Raw genomic sequence first — 24,794 nt, forward strand, 5'->3', positions numbered from 1 at the left:
TTTACAATGCCCTAAGTCAAGCAAAATCCCTGCTCCTACACCAGCCGGTGCTGATCCAGTCAGACAACATCACGGCAGTCGCCCATGTGAATCGACAGGGCGGCACAAGAAGCAGGATGGCGATGGCAGAAGCCACAAAAATTCTCAGATGGGCGGAGAATCATGTACTAGCACTGTCAGCAGTGTTTATCCCGGGAGTGGACAACTGGGAAGCAGACTTTCTCAGCAGGCATGACCTCCACCCGGGAGAGTGGGGACTTCATCCAGAAGTCTTCCAAATGATTGTAAATCAATGGGGTCGTCCACAGGTGGACATGATGGCGTCCCGCCTAAAAAAAAAACTAGAGAGGTATTGCGCCAGGTCAAGAGACCCTCAGGCGATAGCTGTGGACGCTCTAGTGACACCATGGGTGTACCGGTCAGTTTATGAGTTCCCTCCTCTACCTCGAATACCAAAGGTATTGAGAATAATAAGAAGGCGAAGGGTAAACACAATTCTCGTGGTTCCGGATTGGCCAAGAAGAACATGGTACCCGGAACTTCAAGAGATGATCTCAGAGGACCCGTGGCCTCTACCACTAAGACAAGACCTGCTCCAGCAGGGGCCCTGTCTGTTCCAAGACTTACCGCGGCTGCGTTTGATGGCATGGCGGTTGAACGCCGGATCCTGAAGGAAAAGGGCATTCCGGAGGCAGTCATTCCTACGCTTATTAAAGCCAGGAAAGAGGTTACAGCAACTCATTATCACCGCATATGGCGGAAGTATGTTGCATGGTGTGAGGCCGAAAAGGCCCCAACAGAGGAATTTCAACTAGGTCGATTTCTGCATTTCCTGCAAGCAGGAGTGAATATGGGCCTAAAACTGGGCTCCATTAAGGTACAGATCTCGGCTCTGTCGATTTTCTTTCAAAAAGAACTAGCTTCAGTACCTGAAGTTCAGACATTTGTAAAGGGAGTGCTGCATATTCAGCCCCCGTTTGTGCCCCCGGTGGCACCTTGGGATCTCAACGTGGTGTTGAGCTTCTTAAAATCACATTGGTTTGAACCACTAAAAACCGTGGATCTGAAATATCTCACGTGGAAGGTGGTCATGTTATTGGCCTTGGCTTCGGCCAGGCGTGTATCAGAATTGGCGGCTTTGTCTTGTAAAAGCCCTTATCTGATTTTCCATATGGATAGGGCAGAATTGAGGACTCGTCCCCAGTTTCTTCCTAAGGTGGTGTCAGCGTTTCACCTGAACCAGCCGATTGTGGTGCCTGCGGCTACTAGAGAGTTGGAGGACTCCAAGTTGTTAGACTTGGTCAGGGCCCTGAAAATATATGTTTCCAGGACGGCTAGAGTCAGAAAATCTGACTCGCTGTTTATCCTATATGCACCCAACAAGTTGGGTGCTCCTGCTTCTAAGCAGACTATTGCTCGTTGGATTTCCAGTACAATTCAACTTGCGCATTCTGTGGCAGGCCTGCCACAGCCAAAATCTGTCAATGCCCATTCCACAAGGAAGGTGGGCTCATCTTGGGCGGCTGCCCGAGGGGTCTCGGCTTTACAACTTTGCAGAGCTGCTACTTGGTCAGGGGCAAACACATTTGCAAAATTCTATAAATTTGATACCCTGGCTGAGGAGGACCTGGAGTTCTCTCATTCGGTGCTGCAGAGTCATCCGCACTCTCCCGCCCGTTTGGGAGCTTTGGTATAATCCCCATGGTCCTTACGGAGTTCCCAGCATCCACTAGGACGTCAGAGAAAATAAGAATTTACTCACCGGTAATTCTATTTCTCGTAGTCCGTAGTGGATGCTGGGCGCCCATCCCAAGTGCGGTTTATCTGCAATACTTGTACATAGTTATTGTTAACTAAATCGGGTTATTGTTGAGCCATCTGTTGAGAGGCTCAGTTGTTTCATACTGTTAACTGGGTATAATATCACGAGTTATACGGTGTGATTGGTGTGACTGGTATGAGTCTTACCCGGGATTCAAAATCCTTCCTTATTGTGTACGCTCGTCCGGGCACAGTACCTAACTGAGGCTTGGAGGAGGGTCATAGTGGGAGGAGCCAGTGCACACCAGGTAGTCTAAGATCTTTCTAGAGTGCCCAGCCTCCTTCGGAGCCCGCTATTCCCCATGGTCCTTACGGAGTTCCCAGCATCCACTACGGACTACGAGAAATAGAATTACCGGTGAGTAAATTCTTATTTTCCATTGCCGTTTCCCTCCCCTCTTGAGAGATTCTGCATATATAAGTCAACTGATAGGGGCGCTATTTCTCTTCTCTACAAATCCAACCTCATCCCTGACTATCTCCCTCTTGAACTGCACGAGCTAGCATAGGAAGCGGATCTTGGGCAAAACTTTGATGAGGAGGGGTGTAGCGCAATTCGTTACGCAATCTCACAATGCTCAATCAGTGTAGCAATTCGCAAAAACTCATACAAAATATATACGAGATGGTACTTGGTACCTGATCGGCTACACAGAATTTATCCGGATACCTCCGACCTTTGCTGGAGGAACTGTGGCCATGTGGGCACCTTTTACCACATCTGGTGGACCTGCCCGGTAATCGCTAAGTATTGGGCGATGGTCCGCATGCTATCATCTTAACTAATTGATTTGCCCACACCTCTCTCACCCGCTAACCTTATTCTCTGCACTCCGCTCGACGCTATTTCTAAGGATTCGAAATGATTGATCCTCTTCATCTCTTGCGCAGCTAAATATCAAATAGCGCGTAATTGGAAGAGCCCCGGAGCGCCCAATTGTCAGGCACTAATTAACAGAATTTGGTTCGTCGCAAACATGGAATATATTACTAGCCTCCAACGCAACACAATACAAAAATTCCACTCCACCTGGCTCCCTTGGTACCGATATCATGACCACCCCCTTCCTGGATTGTACTAAAAACGAATTCCAATCTACAACTTTTTTCCCTCCCCCTCTTTTTTTTCCCCTTCCCTTCCTCTCTTCTTCTTTCCATCTCTCATTTCCTCCACACTTAACGGACCCCCGATCCAGGGGAGGACCTCTTCTTCTTTATCTTCTTCCTCTTTCTCCACCTCTTGATTTCTCTCTCTAGTTCTCCTCTTCCAATCAGCTTGACCTTCCTACATTTCCACATGTCTATCGCTTCTACCTCAGCTCGTAACTTCGCAAGCTCGAGCTTCTTCCCGAAGCTATGTCTCTCTTTTCTCTAAAACTGTCCTAATATTCCCACTCACAATATCCAGATGTAACATTATTGTGATATTTAGTCTTATCCCTCTACTGTCTTTTTCACTTTTTTTCGGAGAAATTTGTTATGTATGTACTAATATTGGCTTCCTAGCCACAGGTATACTGATTGTGTCACCGTTATTTCACCATTCGCTGTTCCGTATGCTTCTCCCTTTCAATTTTTTTTTACATGATTGAAAAAAAAAGTGGTGAGAGAACAAACCAGCACACAACATAAAAAGAGGATAGCAACACAAACCACAACTTGAAAATAGGGACAGCAAAAGCAGACCCAAACTACAACACATAAGAACAACGCTTGCTGGAAAATATGAAAGCACAGAGGCGGGCGCCCAGTATCCCCTATGGACTACGAGAAAAGGATTTACCGGTAGGTATTAAAATCCTATTTTCTCTAATGTCCAAGGGGATACTGTGATGATCTTAGTACCATGGGGATGTTCCAAAACTCCAAACCGGGTGGGAGAGTGCTGAGACCCCATCAAAACTGATTGACCAAACTGAAGGCCCTCAGTTTCCAAGGTGTTAAACCTTTAAAACTTTACAGCATGTTCAAACCCAACCAAGTAGCTGCCCAGCATAACTGCAAAGCTGAGACACCCTGGGCAGCAACCTAGGAAGAACCCACTGACCGTGTGGAGTGGGCCTGAACAGACCGTGGCCGCGGCAAAGCCGCCAAAGAGTGAGCCTGTTGTATTGTAAGCCTGCTCCAACACGCAATAGACTGCTTCAAAGCAGGACAACCAATCTTTGAAGCATTATAGAGAACAAAAAGTGAGTCTGATTTTCTGAGACGAGCTGGCCTCTTGACATAAATCTCCAAAGCTCGAACCACGTCCAAGGACATTGCTGTAACAGACGTGCCAGTGACAACCAGAACCACCATCGGCCAATTGATATGAAATGCTGACACCACCTTAGGCAAGAATGTCTAGCGAGTTTTAAGCACCGCTCTATCCTCATGAAACACCAGAGAAGGACTCTTACAGGATAAGGCCCCTAATTCCAAAACACGCTTCACTGAGGCCAAGGCCAACAACATGATAGCCTGCCATGTCAAATACTCCATGTCCACCTTGTGGAAAGGTTCAATGAAACCGATTGGAGAAAGGCCAGAACCAAATTGAAAACTCATGGCGCTGTGGGAGGCACAAGGGGTGGTCGAATATGAAGGACACCTGTCAAGAACATCTGGACCACTGGGAAAACAGCCAATTGTTCCCTGGAAGAAAAAGACATGGCTGAGATTTGAACTTTTATGGAGCCTAAACTTAGGCCCACATCCACAACAGCCTGCAGGAAGTGCAAGAAATGTCCCAGATGAAAATCCACAGCAGAATACTGTTGACCCTCACACCAAGAGACACATTTCTTCCATATGTGATGGTAATGTTTCGATGCGTCCATCTGGCCAGCTTTCAGCATAGTCGAGATAACCTTGTCCGGAATCTCTTTACTGGCAAAAATCTTCCCAATATACTTCCATGGTAAGTCTGGATAGACGAACGGCCCTTGTGCAAGAGGATCATCCTGAATTGGCAGAGGCCAGGGGCCAATGAGTAATAAGGCTAGAATGTCTACATACCAGGCCCTGCTGGGCCAGTCTGGGGCAATCAGAATTGCCTGAACCCTGTCCCTTTAAGTCCTTTGAGAACTTTTGGAATTAGAGTAACTGGAGGGAACAAGTACACCAACCGGTAAATCCACGGTGTCGCCAGAGCGTCCACTGCTGTGGCCTGTGGATCCCTCCTCCCAGAAAAGTAACGCAGAAGCTTCTTGGTGAGCTGAGAAACCATCAAGTCGATTTGCGGTTAGCCCCAGCGATTAAATATCTGCTGAAACACCTGCGGGTAGAGACCCCATTCCCCCAGGTGCAGATCATGTCTACTGAGGAAGTCTGCTCCCCAATTGTCTACTCCCGGAATTAATATGGCGGAAATGGCCTTGGGATTCCGCTCCACCCAGAGGAGTATCTGTGACACCTCCCTTATTGCAGCTCTGCTGTTTGGACCTCCTTGTTGGTTTATGTACGCCATAGTTGGGGGTTTTCCGACCATACCTGTATGGCCTGATACTGAAGGATATAATGAGGTTAGCAGAAGGTCATTGTAAATCGCCCTGAGTTCCAAAACATTTATCGGAAGGGAAGCCTCTTGATCAGACCACCTTCACTGGAACCGAGCCCCTAGGTTCACTTCACCCTAACCATGGAGGCTTGCATCCGTTGTCAACAGAATCCAATGTTGAATTCCGAAGTGTCAACACTCCGGGAGGGAGATCAGCAACCACCATAAAAGGGAAATCCTGGAGTTTGGTGAAAGGCATATCTTCTGGCGCATGTGCAGATGTGACCCAGACCATCTGTCCAGCAGATCCAGCTGGAATGGTCATGCATGAAATTTTCTGTACCGAATTGCTTTGTAGGAGACCATCATCTTTCCCAGTAAGCGTATGCAAAGATGTACCGAGATTTTGTTCAGCTTCAAAATGGAACGTACCATTGTCTGAATTATCTTTGCCTTGTCCATAGGAAGGAACACCTTCTGAGACACCGTGTTCAGTATCATTACCAGGAACTGAAGCCTCTGCGTAGGTTCTAGGTGGGATTTCTGCAGATTGAAAACCCACCCATGATCCGTGAGTAGTTGTGTTGGAAGGCTGATCTTTTCCATCAACTGTGCTCTGAATATAGGGGGTAATTCCAAGTTGATCGCAGCAGGAATTCTGTTAGCAACTGGGCAAAACCATGTGCACTGCAGGGGAGGCAGATATAACATGTGCAGAGAGAGTTAGATTTGGGTGTGGTGTGTTCAATCTGCAATCTAATTTGCAGTGTAAAAATAAAGCAGCCAGTATTTATCCTGCACAGAAATAAAATAACCCACCCAAATCTAACTCTCTCTGCACATGTTATATCTGCCCCCACTGCAGTGCACATGGTTTTGCCCAACTGCTAAAAAATTTCCTGCTGCGATCAACTTGGAATTACCCCCAGAGCCATTATGAGGAGATCGTCCAAGAATGGAACGATGTTCACTTCCTGCTTGCGGAGTTGTAGCAACATCTCTGGCATCACCCCTGATAACACCATCAGTGCCGATGAGAGACCAAAAGGCAAGGCCTGAACCTGGTAGTGACTGTCATGCAGTGCAAACTTGAGGTAAGCCTGAAGAAACGGCCATATTGGGATGTGAAGATACGCATCCTTAATATCCAGAGAAACCAGGAATTCCCCTTCTTCCATGTCACACTTGGCTTGAGTTGGGGATCTGACGACTGATAATTGACTGAGGGAGCAGCTATCGGCAAAGGAAGGAAACGAGGTGGCTGAATGTAGTTCTTACTCATGGATTGAAGACTTCGGCCCGAAGATGTAGAGGGGTAGGCAATGAGGACAATGACCAAGAATGATACACTGAAGACAGAGGAATTCAGTTTTAATGAGACCACAATCATACACAACGACTAGGAGAGAAGTCTGAGTGAATTTTGAAAGACGAAAGGTTAGTGATTTGTAAACGATGCTGAAGGACACTGAGTGAAGAGATGACTTGTGATTTTTAAACAATGCTGAAGAGAGGATCGCTGTGAGCACTATCAGCAAATGGAGACCCTCTACCAGATAGAGGGCCCAGTGGTTAAACCACAAGAGCAGGTGGACTGGGAGCAAAGGACTGCAATAACAGAACTGACCACCAGGCGGACACAACAGAACCAGGCTACCAGGGGATAACCTGGGAGCGCAGGGCACCTTACAGCAGCAAGTAACTTGAAGAACTGGCAACATAGCTAAGCATCAGCCCCTTTTTATAAGGTATGCATGTACCGGATTGGCTGGATGCGAACTGGGATACCTATTGTCTTAGATTGGTCTGCAACATGGTGGCTCCCTGCACAGAGGACACATATGGAACCAGCACACAGCCACTACCTCTGGCCTAAGCCTCCCAGACGCAGCACTCCAGCAACAGGACACTCGGAAACAGACACCTCTGGCTGCCATGCTCCCCTCCCCAGGACCCGGCCTCCAGACACCTGGCAGCCGCACTGGAGGACCTCGCTGCTGTAGCTCCTATCCATCGCAGCGACACCAGCCAGCTAAGAGGAAGCTAAGAGGAAGGCCGCAGGGACCAGAATCGGTGGTAAGACTCTGGATGCTGACAGTACCCCCCTTTTTAGGGAGGTCTCCGAACACCCACGCTGCTTAGTGGGATTCTTGGCATGAAAGGCACAACTCAGTCTTGGAGCATGAACATCCTCTGCAGCCACCCAAGATCTTTCCTCCGGACCATATCCTCTCTAATCTATGAGATACTGGAGACGACCATACCTCTTGTGGAAGTCAAGAAACTTATGAAACTCGAATTCCTCATTTTGAGCAGCTTGAACCTTGGGAGGTTAAGGGAAAGCTGCCCAAAAATAATTTAGTACAAGAGGCTTTAGCAGAGAAATGTGAAAGGCATTGGGAATTTTCAAATAGTGAGGCAGTTTCACCTTGTAAGAAACAGGATTCAACACTCTTAATAGGATACGGACGATGAATCTTGGAGCAAACTTTTTGGTAGGAACTTTGAGTCTGAGGTTTCTGGTGGATATCCAAACACAATCTCCCACTTTGAGACTAGGAACAGCCCTACGTTTCTGATCAGCATAGGTCTTTTATTTCTGGGAAGTCTTAAGTAGCGCCTTATGAATTTGTCTCCAAATCTTAGTGAACTGACGAAAAGCGGATTCAGCAGCAGGAACCTCAAGAGGTGGGAGAGGAAGAAACTAGTGGATGAAAACTATAGTTAATTAAGAAAGGAGTGGAATTGGTAGAAGAATGATATAGGTTATTGTATGCAAACTCAGCAAATGGGAAGTAATCCATCCAGTCTTCTTGAGCAAGGGACATGAACATCCGTAAGAAAGTTTCCAGATCTTGGTCGACTCTTTCAGTCTGTCCGTCAGTCTGGGGATGGTAGGCTGAAGAGAAGTTCAACTTGATTTCTAGGACAGAGCTGAGAGCTTTCTAGAACTTGGCGACGAATTGAGGACCCTGATCAGAAACTAGTTCCTGTGGAAGGCCATGCAAATTCTATGAGAAAAACAATTTGGATAGCTGAGGAGCAAAGGGAAGACCGGGGAGGGGTATGAAGTAAGCCATCTTCGAAAATCATTCCACAATGACCCAAATGGTGTTGTGCCCTCTGGAGACTGGCAAATCGGTTATGAAATCCATAGAGATGTGAGTCCAAGGCTTTTGAGGTGTTGGAAGTGGATGAATAAGACCCGAGGGAGATGTTTGTGAACTTTTATGTTGAACACACTTGGAACAGGCTGCTACAAATTCAAAGACATCCGTTTTAAGATGAGGCCACCAGAAGAATTGCTGAATGAACTAGAGAGTCTTAAGACTACCGGCATGACCCATGAAAGATGAAGAATGAGCCCACGTAAGCAATTTCCTGCAAAATTTTGGTGCTACAAAAGTTCTCCCCGGAGGAGGTAGAGGAACAGTACGAGTTGAAGCAAATGAAGCCAGATTCAGAATAAATTGTTTTTCAGAGGAGTTGAGTGAATCATCCGTTTGAAAAGAACGAGAAAGTGCATCTGCTCTTCGATTTAAGGTTCCTGGGCGGTTAAAGAGTTTGAAAGAGAACCGAGAGAAGAAGAGAGCCCACCTGGCTTGCCATGGGTTTAAACAACGTGTTTAAGCAATGGGTTTAAGCCCTCATGGAAGGACTTGAAGGAGAAGACGGAATGGGAGAAGATTCTGATTGATCAGGACTGGGGCTCAATGTTAGTTGATTAGGAAGAAGAAAAGGTCTCAAGTCAGTTTGAGAGGTTTCCTGTTGAGGATGAGATTTAGCTTTCTTATGAAATGATTTTCCAGTTCTGCCCATTCTTCAGCATAACATTACGGAGATTAGAGAACAAGGTCAGGAGGCCAGTAGCGACATAGCAGTAGTATTGAAGTGTGGAAATAGGGAGACATCAGTGAGCATAGAACCCCAGTGGCCATCGGTTACTGAAACATTGTGAGGTCAGTTGTTTATGGGTAATAGCAAGAAGATGCCATCCTTGAGCAGTAAAGTAATTTATAGGAGCCAGCAACTGGAGCCTGCTACTGTCCTGGACACATGGACTGTTACGCCATAGCTATACTGATGCCCCAAGAGCTCTAATTGGATCTTGCTGGATTGAGGGGAGCAGGAAGAAAAAAAACCCAGCAGCAGTCATACAGTATGGAGGATGTAGTCAGCACAGTCTGCCACTAGAAGGAGTTGACAGAGCAGGAGTGGAGGCCAGGCAATAATAATAATAATAAAAGCAGTTCAGGCGACCACTTACTGCCCAGGTAGGGCCGCAGCGGCAGAAGTCCCTGCCGGAAATCACTGAGGCTGTAGTGAAGGGCACTGATCGTGGGCTGGCAGTGTCTGTAGCTCCCAGAGAAGCGGCTGGTTTCAGGAGGGCATGTGGTTATATTGCCAGTTTTCAGGATGGCACTTCTGGCAGGGAAGCCCAGATCAGAAGAAACTGGCTGGCTATGGTGGGTGAACCAGGTCAGTAATAAGACAGGAGAGGAGGGGGTACTAGGATGCAGTGGCACAGGGTAGCGTATCTGGCTCACAGGAACCCCATGTGTATGTCCTCTATAATTCACAGCTCCGCTAGATTCCCCCATAGCACCATGGGTTAGGAGGAGAGGGGGAGATGCCCGGACACTGCTTGAGTGATGACAGGCAATCGCTCCATGTATTCCCCGCTGCCACGAGTCTAGGCTTCAACGGCCAGACAGTAGGAGAAGGCAGGCTGCGGGCAGGTGAGCTGACTAACCTGACGCGTCCCTGCTGAGGCCACCAATCCCCGTAGTATGCGCCGCATCAGATGCCGGGAGAGCAGCTCTGCTCTGTGTCTCCAGCAGCGGTTACCGATGATCCCCAGTCAGCCTCTCCACACGGCTTCAACAGCACGGCTAGGCACAAGAGTGGTCAGGGCGCACAATCCTCGGTGAGTAGCAGCGCTACCTCGCTGAGGTCCGGTCCACGGTGGGATCACTGCACAACTTCAGTCCGCGGCTTCAGATCCAGGTGTAGCCGCAACCTGCAAAAGCCAAATGAATGGCTCCCCGGCTCTGCAACCTTCACACCAGGGTGTCAAAACACACAGAGAGGCAAGAAAGGGCCCGAAAGAGCCCGTAGGACAGCTGGAAAAGGCAGAAAGAACCTATATAAGCAAGAGTTCCTTTATCCTGCTTCCTGCTGCCTTTCCAGTCAAGCCACATAATTTACATAATTTATTGACATAATTTATTGATGTTAAAAACAAAAGTAATGTAGATTTTCGCACCAATCTAAGACTTGCGAATCTACTTTGGGAGCCACCTCCCTTTTTTTTAAACAGTCCCCAGCTGGACGAGGATAATTGGAATTCCATTTCTTGGAATTTTAACTTCCTACTGGGCGTAACCAAAAATTTTCATCAGCTGTTTTGGGATGTTTAAATACAGTTGCCTTAGTTTTTAACACAGGCTCTGCTGCCTCTTCGAAGGATAGAATGTCTTACAGAGCACTAATTAGATCAGGTATGTCCACTGAGCTGAGACCTTCCGAAATGCAATGAGTCCTCATCCTCCAACGAATCCTCATCTAAAACATGTATAGACTGTGAAGATGTTGTATCATGTCTATGTGATTTACTTACCACCAGCCTTTCAGGCTGCTTTTTTGAGAGGCTGACAATTCCCTAGGTGTATAAACCTCAGAATGAATGTTGCATGTAAGGGTTAATAGGGAAACCTATCACTGGTATAGGAGCTGGTATAAACTGCTCAGCTGCATTGGATAATGTCTGTGCAAAGTAGCCCATGAAGGTTCACCAGAACATGTGCCTGCCTCACTGTACACGTGGGTAAGCGTTGTCGCGACCCGGTGGGGAGTTGTTGGAGCGACTCTAAGGTGCGTATAAGATGCTTTATAGAAAGATCACTCAAAAAAAAATAGTAAGACAATAAAATAAAATAAGAAAACTTATGGCTGCTAAAAAGCAGCAGCCCTCTGACCATGGTCCGGCTCCTGCCGCACCAAAGAACTGATTTGCCTGAGTCAGGAGGCGGGATATATGGACAGACCCGTTGCATGCTGGGAGGCCGAAAGCTTTGACCGTTTTTTGCAAATCTGCTGTCACGTCATCATATCCCAATGTTATCCTGTGGATAACCTGTGGACCCTGGCAGAGAAAGATATATATATTTAAGAGGATAGAATTTGATCGGTGTAGTTACACTGTTTTGTTGGCAGGTTACTTGATACTTTTGTCCTCATTGGTTACTATAGGTCACGTGGACGGGGTTCTCTCCGTGTCCCCAGATGTAGCGTGTGTTAGATGACGTCACTTTGATGCGCTGGAGTGCGCGACGGATGGCGACATGGACGGTTGCACCGGGTATATTAGGAGAGTGGTTGTATGTCTCTTTTGTTCTGCACCCTGATGAAAATGCCGCGAATAGAGCATTGAAACGTTGGTACACTAACCCTGCCCGGTCTATTTATTCTGAGTGCCGCCTTGTATGGATTCTACATTACGTTGCACCAACTGATGCAGCCTGGTTTGGAGGGCACCAGCTATTGATTCTTTAATATTTTCTTCAGGTTTCTTTTTCAGATGGAACCATGGGTCCTGCACGTGATACGACTGGCATAAGGGAGCCATTGGTTTTGTCAGAGACCGGCATTTGTTTGTTGGTGATCCCTTGTAGACAGTGAGTAGCATCCATCTACAGTGGAAGAAGCATGGACACCAAGAATCTCAGCGGCAGAACAGTGGGCGAAAGTAGATCATGACAAATCGGGACCACAGGCATTTAGGGCGTCTAGCAACCACCAATCGTTCCAAACGCATCAGGACCTGCACCAACAGTACAAAGCCGGACCCAGCCAAGCAGTCCCAGATCTGGTGAATTGGAGGGCCACGTGAGATGTGGTGGCACGTCAGACTGGTGCTCTGAAAACCAATCCAAGCCTTTCAGCCACTTTTCCCGCCGCTGAGAGCAAACCTAAAGTTTTACACTAATGCGATAGCTGTTTTTATGGTAATTATTTTTCGCAGTAGAGTAGCACCTGCAGTATAGTGGGGTCACTTGTCGGGCGCTGCAGGCTTAAATGCACTGAGCAATACATGAACTAAAACTACACTGTTTATTATTATTAGTTAAAATACTGAGTGTAAGACACATTTATGTATGTAGTAAGGCTACTGGAAGACCTTAGATTGAGCAATATTGGATCTGGCCATTACATTCCCTAAAGTCATAACCGCAAATTTGCACAGAGCAGGAACTATTATTCACAAGTAATTAGGAATGTGTTCATCATGAACAAGTCCACAAATACCGTCTGAAGGTTACACAATTATTTCAGGTCTACACAACTGATATTTAAGGCTAAAGCCTTTAACAGAAAACACCCCTGAAGAACTCACTATTGATGAAACGCGTTGGGGACATGTAATTTGGATTTAGAGTGAATTGGAGTGGATAAGAACAAGCCCGCACATGCAAAACGCTTGTCTTATGATTATACAGATATGTACTTGTGATAAGCGTTTAACCTGTTTTACTTGAAGTTCTAGATTCAAATTTCATTTTATACAAATTGTATTTGGTGAGCTCAGGTCTACTGTATAGCAGGAAATATTTCATACTCCACAAAAAACAATACTAATTATATTATATACATACATATATACACATTTATATATAATCACTAATAATAAACTTCTGCTTGTTACTTTTAATAACATTATAGTGTTGTGTGTAATAACTCTCTACATGTGATATTTGTCATCGATAGCCTTGTGTTAGAAACACCCAACTGAGAACAGGGCTGATGGCGGAGGAGGGTGTAGGATAAGAGATTGCTGTCGTGACTGAGCAAGGAGAATATGTGACTTCTGTAATAAGTGTTTATTACTCACCTGTGCTGATATCTGTAGGGATCTCCTCCTCCTTACACTGCTGATCACCCCTCACATACGTCTCTTCTTCTCCCTCTATATCTTCTGCCTTTATATCAGTCACATATGTCTCTTCTTCTCCCTCTATATCTTCTGCCTTCATATCAGTCACATACGTCTCTTCTTCTCCCTCTATATCTTCTGCCTTTATATCAGTCACATACGTCTCTTCTTCTTCCTCTATATCTTCTGCCTTTATATCAGTCACATCTGTCTCTTCTTCTTCCTCTATATCTTCTGTCTTTATATCAGTCACATACGTCTCTTCTTCTCCCTCTATATCTTCTGCCTTTATATCAGTCACATACGTCTCTTCTTCTCCCTCTATATCTTCTGCCTTTATATCAGTCACATACGTCTCTTCTTCTCCCTTTATATCTTCTGTTTTAATATCAGACAGACGTTGTACCTAAAAAACAAAAAACACTATAATGACATTTGCATACAGTCAGATTAAACTGAGGTGAAACAGTATAATATCAGTGTATAAGACACATTGCTCCTTTACAGATCATATAGTGACAGTCACTTTGGTATATTGGGGAGACCCTAAATCCCACTTACCTGATCCTCCTGTGGGGTCCTCTGATTCTCCTCTTTACAATCCTGGGAATACAGAGGACGGGGACATCTCTCTGGGGTATCTCTGTTACTGGGCCCATCTGTAGGAGACACACAGTGACTGAGTACAGTGTATATATGTGATTATCAGGTGATGTGTGTATATAGGGGGCCCCCATACCTGCTCTCCCCTGTACAATACATGACAGTCTCCTCTTACCCAGTGATGTGAGGGGCCGGTGATTCTCCATCATCACGTCCTTGTAAAGACCCCTGTGCTCCTCTATATACTCCTCCTCCTGCATGGAGACATAGACAGTGACATCCTGACACCTTATAGACACCCAACACACACAGTGATACAGTCATCACCCAGACACATCCCCCGGTGTTACTGTATAATGCCCCATTCCCAGCAGCCACCTCTCCAGTCATCACCCAGACACATCCCCTGGTGTCACTGTATAATGTCCCATTCCCAGCAGTCACCTCTCCAGTCATCACCCAGACACGTCCCCTGGTGTTACTGTATAATGTCCCATTCCCAGCAGTCACCTTTCCAGTCATCACCCAGACACATCCCCTGGTGTTACTGTATAATGTCCTATTCCCAGCAGTCACCTCTCCAGTCATCACCCAGACACATCCCCTGCTGTTCCTGTATAATGCCCCATTCCCAGCATTCACCTCTCCAGTCATCACCCAGGCACGTCCCTCTGTGTTACTGTATAATGTCCCATTCCCAGCAGTCACCTCTCCAGTCATCACCCAGACACATCCCCTGGTGTTACTGTATAATGTCCCATTCCCAGCAGTCACCTCTCCAGTCATCACCCAGACACATACCCCTGGTGTTACTGTATAATGTCCCATTCCCAGCAGTCACCTCTCCAGTCATCACCCAGATACATCCACTGGTGTTACTGTATAATGTCCCATTCCCAGCAGTCACCTCTCCAGTCATCACCCAGATACATCCCCTGGTGTTACTGTATAATGTCCCAATCCCAGCAGTCACCTCTCCAGTCATCACCCAGACACATACCCCTGGTGTTACTGTATAATGTCCCATTCCCAGCAGTCACCTCTCCAGTCATCACCCAGATACATCCACTGGTGTTACTGTATAATGTCCCATTCCCAGCAGTCACCTTTCCAGTCATCACCCAGACACATCCCCTGGTGTTACTGTATAATGCCCCATTCCCAGCAGTCACCTCTCCAGTCATCACCCAGACACATCCCCTGGTGTTACAGTATAATGCCCCATTCCCAGCAGTCACCTCTCCAGTCATCACCCAGATACATCCACTGGTGTTACTGTATAATGCCCCATTCCCAGCAGTCACCTCTCCAGTCATCACCCAGATACATCCACTGGTGTTACTGTATAATGTCCCATTCCCAGCAGTCACCTCTCCAGTCATCACCCAGACACATCCCCTGGTGTTACTGTATAATGCCCCATTCCCAGCAGTCACCTCTCCAGTCATCACCCAGACACATCCCCTGGTGTTACAGTATAATGCCCCATTCCCAGCAGTCACCTCTCCAGTCATCACCCAGACACACCCCCTGGTGTTACAGTATAATGCTCCATTCCCGGCAGTCACCTCTCCAGTCATCACCCAGACACGTCCCACAGTGTTACTGTATAATGTCACATTCCCAGCAGTCACCTCTCCAGTCATCACCCAGACACATCCTCTGGTGTTACTGTATAATGTCCCATTCCCAGCAGTCACCTCTCCAGTCATCACCCAGACACATACACTGGTGTTACTGTATAATGTCCCATTCCCAGCAGTCACCTCTCCAGTCATCACCCAGACACATCCCCTGGTGTTACTGTATAATGTCCCATTCCCAGCAGTCACCTCTCCAGTCATCATCCAGACACATTCCCTGGTGTTACTGTATAATGTCCCATTCCCAGCAGTCACCTCTCCAGTCATCACCCAGACACATCCCCTGGTGTTACTGTATAATGTCCCATTCCCAGCAGTCACCTCTCCAGTCATCACCCAGACACATCCCCTGGTGTTACTGTATAATGTCCCATTCCCAGCAGTCACCTCTCCAGCCATCATCCAGACACATCCCCTGGTGTTACTGTACAATGTTCCATTCCCAGCAGTCACCTCTCCAGTCAGCAGTGGAATGATCTTGTTGGTGAGTTCCTGGATCTTCTGGTCACTGTGTCTCTCATGTATCAGTGAGTGAGGTGGAGGCACCGTGATGGGGCTCTGGGACCTGCTCAGTCCTCCTGACACATGAGCATGGCTGCGGGGTGTCTCACGCTCACCAGATGTCTTCTTCACACTTCTGTGAAATGGGGGAGACATAAATATCACTGTAAATACGCCCAGATCCCCTCACCTCCAAAGTCATGTCCCTGTATTATTACTATAGATAATAGGATTTTGGTACTTACCAGATAAATCCTTTTCTTTGAATCCACAGAGGGCACTGGAGTACTCTTGGGATATGGACGGTGTGATAGCAGGGATAGGCGCATTTAAAAATGTAAATGTGTAACCCTCCTTCCCCCTCCATACTCCCAAGATGCCTTAGTGTTTTTCTGCTGAGCCAAATAGGAGCGAAAAAGAGGATGAACAACGGAGAATTACATATAACATTATAACATAACGGACTATAAAGTTGACACATAACATAATGGACAATTAGAAAGTTGACACAACAATAGATAACAATCACCTTAACATTAGAACAAGTCGGTGAAAATGTGTTACCATAAGAACTACTGAACTTACCACCAGCCAGGTGAAACTGCTCTGGGTGGGTGTCTAGTGCCCCCTGTGGGTGCAACGAAAAGTATTTATCTGGTATCAAAATCGTGTTTTCTTTCTAATCCACTAGGGGTCACTGGAGTACCCTTGGGACGTACCAAAGTTTCCCCCTTGGGCGGGAGAGTTGTTTGGCACCTGTAACACTAGACGGCCAAAGCTAGAAGCTGGTGCCGCAGATTATCAAACTTGTAAAAGCGCACAAACGTGTGCACTGATGGCCATGTAACTGCACGGCAAGGTTGCGTCGTAGAAGCTCTAAGGCCTGCTGCCCATGACGTTCCCATCGACTGGCATGAAAGTGTACCTGACGAATGGTCAGGTTAATCTATCTTGCCAAGGTCTGTTTGGAAGCTGGCCAACCTATATTGACTGCATCACACAAAGAACAAAGTATCCGTTATACGTACTGTTGATGTTCGGGCTACATAAACGCGGAGTGCGCGTACCACATCCAAAGTAGCTGGAGTACCTGAATCTTCTGAAAAACAGGAACTACGATTGGTTGATTGATATGAAAGAAGATACTACCTGTGGTAGAAAAGCGGGATTTGTCCAAAGTTCCGCTCTGTCAGTATGAAATTCCAGATATGGTGGCTTGCATGACAAGGCACCCAATTGTGCAACACGCCTTGCCGAAGCTAAGGCTAAGAGAAATACTGTTTTCCAAGTTATACTACAGCAGGGGTCGTTCCTTTACCCTGATTTAGCGTGACTGCGGTTTACGGGGTGGCTGTTGAGACCACTTTCAAGACGAGAGGGCATTCCACAGTTGGTTATACCATCCATGTTACGTGCTAGGAAGCCAGTTTCAGCAGCTCTTTAACACAGGATTACTGGCAATCAGTGTCCTGGAACTCAGGGCAATTTACAACACTCTGCGTCAGGCAGTTCACTTGCTCGTGTTTCAGTAATAATTGTAGAGATGTAGTCTCTCAATAACTGTATACAATACAGATATAAAATGATAGACTGGTGCTACCCACTGATCCTAAAACATGTACAAGAAGGGTGAAGAAAGGGGATCAGTTTCTCTGGGTGCACTCTCTCCCAGGACCAACAAGAATTCCTGATATTAGGTCTGTGTCTTTATACTTTTTTTATATATATGTATTGACACTTAATTCATAGTACATACCAATACCCATATGGAACGTATCAACTTTATTAGTATCCCATATGAAGTATTAAGACCCTTAAATAGGCCGTAAACAGTGAAATATAAAAACAATAGAAGATAATTAGACGTGAATCAGAAAAATAGACAAAAAAAAAAGAAAGAAAGAAAGAATTTATTTTGTCCTGGTGCCAAATAATAAAGAAAATTAAAAACAAAGCCGTGTGCCGCCTGTCATTTATTTATATTTTATGTACAGATCGTATTCCACTGCTGTATTCCTCAGAGGAATAAAATTGGGATATATATGTATATTCTTTATGATTGGTATAGCAATCCCTAATTAATAATATAATTCTTCATGAACCTGTAACAACCTTATTCTGTTAATATTAACAATACTTGCTCCTGATTATATTTGAGCCTTATATTGTTTAGTGGGGACAAAAATTCCCAATATAAACATTACCTCTGTGTTTCTATCCTACCAAAAGTCACAGTTACTTCTAGGTGATACATTTAATATCATTTGATACACAGCAGAATGTTGTAACCGATACAATTGTTACTTTATGAAAACAGAGTATCTTGCTGTGTTATAACTGTACCACCATATCAATGGAGGTCTGCAGTAACTCCTTCCAGATGGGATACAGTTGTGAAAGTTTCTTATCATAGGCAGAAAAACACAGTGGAAGTCTTTCCTATATACAGTCCTTCATATGTATATATACATGCGTGTAACGTTATTAATTGTAGTATGCAACCTTTTAAACTAATAGCAAAATTGCACGTTGATCATACATAAACCATTCAGAAAGGGATCAGATCTATTTATTATGTGTTTATGTATTATATGCCCCTCAAAAGAGGTAATGCGTCCGTACTCAGCTGATATCAAATGATATCTGTATTATGCTCATACCAATATTACGTTCCACATCCCTCATGTCTATATAGATTATAGGGCAATACAAGAGCTATTACATAAGTGTAGTGATAGCATAGGACAATTATATGCTCCTCTGTACTGACAGTACTGGCATTTAGGGTCCTGTAATACACAGCAGGCATGATCCTAGTCTCTGTTACCAGACGCCGCGGACATATGTCAGAAAGCTAGTGCTGTCTGTATTGCGTGCTGCCGCATATCACAGCACCGCACTGCACTGACTGATATCTGTCTCACACTGTTCAGGTTCAGCTGGACAACGCAGCAGAAGTCGCATACATCAACAAAAAGGGGATGGACTCAAAGTCGCATGGCCATGCGAGAGGTTGCTCGAATCCTCAATTGGGCCGAACATCACCACATGATATTGTCCTGGAGACAAGCGCACCATCTGATGAATTTGTAGACGAGAGCCGGATCACTATGCGAGAAGATCCAGGTGAACGGGACCTGAGTGAAATCTTCCGAACTGGAGTGTGATGAAAGATGCCCCCATCTGTCTTACCAGTCGAATGCACAAATGCACCGAGACTGTCCGTGGTTTGAGCACTGGCAGTACTGGATGATGAATAGCATGTACTTTCTGTTGTGGCAGGTAAATGCATTGATCCACCATAATCAGAATCATTCCTAAAATTGAATTCTTTGACACAGGACGCAACTTGATTTTTTTTTTTTTAAAGTTGACAATCCAACCGTACTGAACTAGTACACTGTACAACAGTAAGGCATGTTTATGAAGTATTTGTTGAGACGAAGCCTTGATGAGAAGGTCATCTAAGTACGGAACGATTATCACTCCCAGGGATCTGAGGTGAACTATCACCACAGACATCACCTTTGTGAATACCCGAGGCACTTGTTGAACTGCAAACTTAAGTACGCCTGATGCGGTAGCCAAATTGGAAAGCAAAATCATGAATTGCTGTGGTTCTAAACCTGCAATCACTGACCGTAGGGATTCCATCTTGCATGTGTAGTAAGTGCCGTACCGATTGAACCCCTTTAGGTTCCATATCTGTGTGACTGAGCCATCCGTATTTGGTACTACAAAAAGATTGGAATAAAACCCTTGACCTTGTTGGTGTACTGGAACCTGAACCAAAACTGCTGAATATACAAGAGACTGAATAGCGGTCTGCAGACCTGCTCACTTGTCTGCTGACACAGGCAGACCTGTCTTGAAAAACCACATCGGTGGTAGACAGTCAAACTCATTGAAACCTCTTAAAACAAAACTGCGGATCCACCCATCTGTGATGTCTGAAACCATGCGAAGGGAAACTTCTGAAGGCGTGCTCCCACAACTGAAGAGCCAAGATGGGCTGGAAGCCCATCATGCCACTGGCTTGAGTCCTGACGACGGTTAGTGGTTTGCTGAAAACCACATCCCTCTGCATGGTTGGCAGGTAAACAGATCCCCCCCCCCTCATTTACTGAGAATGCCATTTGTCCAATTCAGGACCATATAACATCAGTAGAAGGCAACGCCTCTATTCCTCATTTTGATTCTGCCCCGGCCTGTCAAGAACGCAACCACAGCAGCTGTTGGGCTGCAAGCCGAGAACAAACTTGTCCAACGTACAACGAAGCCGTACCTAAATACTCAACCAATTCACGAATGTGATCGGTAAGAAATATAAGCTGATCTGAGGAAAAACCTCGTTGTAGGCCTAACCTGAGCTGTTTTACCCATGCAACTACAGCCTTGTTAACCCAAACTCCAACTCAAACAGGTGTAAGTATCACCCCTGTTGCTGTATACATGGACTTTAGCATGGCCTCCAGCTTACTCTCCGAGGGGTCTTTAAGCGTAGCTGCACCTGGGACTGGAATAGTCAATTTTAGTGAAAGTTTAGAAACTGAAGACTCCACCGATGGCGATTTAGTTGTCATAGCCTGTGGGAAAACAACAGGACACCCCATTCTGCTCTCCCTGTATACTAATAATAAAAGGACACCATAGGCTGCTCCCTATGCAAAAAAATAATAATAATAGGACACAACGGGCTGTTCCCAATTAATAATAATAATAACAATAACAACAACAACAACAACAGGACACCACAAGCCGCTCCCTTTTGTATTATTATAATAATAATAATAATAATAATAATAATAATAATAATAATAATAACAGGACATCACAGGCTGCTCCCCCTGTTTACTAACAATAACAGGACACCACAGCCTGCTTCCCCTGTATAATAATAATGACAGGACATTATTATTATTATTATTATAATAATAATAATAATAATAATAATAATAATAATGTGGATACCACAGGCATCTCCTCCTATATAATAATATTATTAGTAGTAGTAGTAGTAGTAGTAGTATTATTATTATCAACAACAACAAGAACAAATGCACACCAGAGGTTACTCCCCCTGTATAATAATAACAATAATGCTTCCCCTGTATAATAATAACAGGACACCATAGGCTGCTCATCCTGTATAAAAACAGGATACCACAGGCTGCTCCTACTGTACAATAATAATAACAGGACACCACAGGCTGCTCCCCCTGTATTATAATAATAATAATAATAATAATCAGACACCACTGGCTGCTCCCCCTGTATAATAATAATAATAATAATAATAATAATAATAATAATAATAACTGTACACCACAGGCTGCTCCTCCTGTATAATAATAACAATAACAAGACGCCACAGGCTGATCCTTCTATATTATAATAATAATAATAACAACAACAACAGGACACCACAGGCTGCTCCTCCTGTCTATTATGACAACACAAGATGTTACCCCTGTATATTATGACAACACAGGCCGCTCCCCGTGTACAGCACAATGCCACAGGACACAACACCTGCAATGTCCCGTGTATAGAATTACGGTAACGGCGGGGTCTGCGCCACATGTATTACGGTAACGGCGGGGTCTGCACCACCTGTAGTATGGTAATGGTGGCGTCTCCTCCACCTGTATTACGGTAACTGCGGGGTCTGCACCACCTGTATTACGGTAACGGTGGGGTCTGCGCCACCTGTATTACGGTAACGGCGGGGTCTGCGCCACCTGTATTACGGTAACGGCACGATCTTCGCCACCTGTATTATGGTAACGGCGGGGTCTGCGCCACCTATATTACGGTAACGGCGGGGTCTGCTCCACCTGTATTACAGTAATAGGACACTAGAGTGTCAGCCACCTGTACAGGGATAATGCAGCACCAGAGGCTGCTCCAGCTGCACTATAACAAGGCACCAGAGGCTGCTCCCCCTGTAGTACAGAACCTGACACCAGAGCTGCTCAGCCTATAGAATAATAATAATAATACCATTACCTGCTGCCAGACACAGCAATGGCTGCTCTCTGCTCCTGCTGCCTTGTGGGAATGATAGAAGGAAGGCGGAGCTCAGACCAGGGGAAAATGGCCGCCGCTCCTGACGTCACTACACGGCCAGGGAACCTATTGCTGCTGCCGGACTTGTCTACAAGAAAATGGCCGCCGGCCTCCTGCACTGAGGACATATATGGTAATAGCTTTACAGAGGACGGGGCTGTGGGCGGGGTGTAGTAGGGGGGGGGGCAGTAACCAGGAAGCAGCCTGTGCCAATCATTCCCTACTTGCTGGCTGTGCGTTCCACTTTACTTCCGGAGGAAGATCAGGTAATGGCGTCTTACTATACAGGGGGAGCAGCCTGTGGTGCCCTGATATTATTATTATACAGGGGGAGCAGCCTGTAGTGTCCTGTCATTATTATTATACGGGAGGGGGGTGCAGCCTGTGGTGTCCTGTCATTATTATTATACAGGGGGAGCAGCCTGTGGTGTCCTGTAGTAGTAGTTGTTATTATTATTATACAGTACAAACAGCCTGTTATTATTATTATTATTATTATTATTATTATTATTATAATACAGGCGGAGCAGCCTGTGGTGTCCTGTTATTATTATACAGGGGGAGCAGCCTGTAGTGTCCTGTTATTATTTGGAAGGAATAGCCTGTGGTGTCTTTTTATTATTGTTATTATTATTATTATTATACAGGCGGAGCAGCCTGTGGTGTGTTGTTATTGTTGTTATTATTATTATTATAATACAGGGGGAGCAGCCTTTGGTGTCCTGTTATTATAATACAGGAGTAGCAGCCTGTGGGTCCTGTTATGATTATAAAGGGGGAGTAGCCTGTGGTGTCCTGTTAATAAAGACATATGTTATTATTTTTATACTGGGGTGCAGCCTTTCGTGTCGTTGTTATTATTATTATTAATTTTATTATATGTAATTGTGGGGATTGAAAATATTGCTCAAATTCTAGGATATATTAAGGCAGAGACCATAATATCCCTGGCATGTGTAACAGATGCTAATTGGAGCAGTATGAAGCAAATGTATATCATACTCCTGGGACTGTCACAGTGACATCACTTATATCTATAGTAATAATACAGGGACATGACTGGGGAGGTGGGGGGACCTGCGAATGTCACATTGATCTCACTAATATCTATAGTAATAATACAAGGACATGACTGGGGAGGTAAGGGGAACCTGGGAGTGTCACAGTGACAAGAGAAAGAACGTAGACTTCTTTGTGGGTGCACTCTTGTGAAGAAATAATGAGATATTCTCAAAGAATAAAACCTAACTTTTGTTACAAATGATTAACAATTTATACAATCTCCTGAGAACAAATAATGTCTCTTGCCGCCTTTCCCTTGCCTGTCTCCTGCCGTCTTTACCCTGCCTGCCTCCTGTCGCCTTTCCCCTGCCTGTCTCCTGCCGCCTTTGCCTTGCCTGTCTCCTGGCGCCTTTGCCTTGCCTGTCTCCTGGCGCCTTTCCCATGCCTGTCTCCTGCTGCCTTTCCCTTGCCTGTCTCCTGTCGCCTTTCCCCTGCCTGTCTCCTGCTGCCTTTCCCCTGCCTGTCTCCTGCCGCCTTTCCCTTGCCTGTCTCCTGCCGCCTTTCCCCTGCCTGTCTCCTGCCACCTTTCCCCTGCCTGTCACCTGTAACCTTTTCCCTGCCTGTCGCATGCAACCTTTCCCCTACCTGTCTCCTGCCACCTTTCCTCTGCCTGTCGCATGCAACCTTTTCCCTGCCTGTTGCCTGCAACCTTTCCCTTGCCTGTCTCCTGCAACCTTTCCCTTGCCTGTCTCCTGCCGCCTTTCCGCTGCCTGTCTCCTGCTGCCTTTCCCCTGCCTGTCTCCTGCAACCTTTCCCCTGCCTGTCTCCTGCAACCTTTCCCCTGTCTGTCTCCTGCTGCCTTCCCCCTGCCTGTCTCCTGCAACCTTTCCCCTGCCTGTCTCCTGCAACCTTTCCACTGCCTGTCTCCTGCCACCTTTCCCTTGCCTGTCTCCTGCAACCTTTCCTTGCCTGTCTCCTGTCGCCTTTGCTACACCATCAGCTGGATGTGTGAAACCTGAGGTCACGGAGACTGTACGCCGCAGCTCCATGAATGAGGCCATGAGATTTCCCTCAGGAGACCCTGTCCCTTCACAACCAATTCTCACCCTTACACCACTCCATGGCTGCAGCCATACTCGTCTGACAACTCAGGACACAGAGCACATGCCCCGTACGGGTCGTGCACATGAGCGGTGTACCGACCATCAGTTCATTGTGACTCCTCCCACAATAGCGCTAATATCTAGATCAGGCCCACTATGCAGTACAGCCTTATGGGGCTGGGTCACAGGAACCTTGGAGACACTTTCCAGGACTCTATGGCTGTGGGGAAATAGGAGACTTCATGGCCACTCTGTTCCATATTTACTATGTTCCATGTGCAATATGTTTTATGTATTATATTTATTCCAAGGAACTCCAGCTGTGGGGAACGGAGTCTTTATTACACATCACACGTTCTGTATTCTTTCTGATTCACTGAGGATGGACAAGGACAGGAGTCACAGGACTGAGAGTATAGTAGAAATCACCCTGGAGATCATCTACCTGCTGACTGGGCAGGTGAGTGGATCTGGGAGCGTCACAGTGACCTTATATCTATAGTAATAATACAGGGATATGACTGGGGTAGTGAGTGGATCTGGGAGCGTAACAGTGACCTTATATCTATAGTAATAATACAGGGACATGACTGGGGTGGTGAGTGGATCTGGGAGCATAACAGTGACCTTATATCTAT

At 45.9% G+C, this 24,794-nt stretch overlaps 1 protein-coding gene across 1 annotated transcript in view; it reads right to left on the reverse strand.

The window, feature by feature from the left end:
• LOC134984287 (zinc finger protein 260-like) overlaps window positions 1-17,389 on the reverse strand; it is a 32,685-nt gene extending 15,296 nt beyond the window's left edge. The window contains exons 1-5 of the mRNA XM_063949909.1: window positions 17,301-17,389; window positions 15,935-16,118; window positions 14,014-14,092; window positions 13,797-13,894; window positions 13,194-13,641 (exon numbers count right to left, since the gene is read on the reverse strand). Coding sequence (XP_063805979.1) covers window positions 13,194-13,641; window positions 13,797-13,894; window positions 14,014-14,092; window positions 15,935-16,118; window positions 17,301-17,389 — 898 coding nt within the window. The remainder of the gene's footprint in view (window positions 1-13,193; window positions 13,642-13,796; window positions 13,895-14,013; window positions 14,093-15,934; window positions 16,119-17,300) is intronic.
• Between the last annotated feature and the right edge of the window lie 7,405 nt (window positions 17,390-24,794).

This window comes from Pseudophryne corroboree (assembly GCF_028390025.1).
Source record: "Pseudophryne corroboree isolate aPseCor3 chromosome 3 unlocalized genomic scaffold, aPseCor3.hap2 SUPER_3_unloc_47, whole genome shotgun sequence".
In the NCBI taxonomy this organism is placed as follows: domain Eukaryota; kingdom Metazoa; phylum Chordata; class Amphibia; order Anura; family Myobatrachidae; genus Pseudophryne; species Pseudophryne corroboree.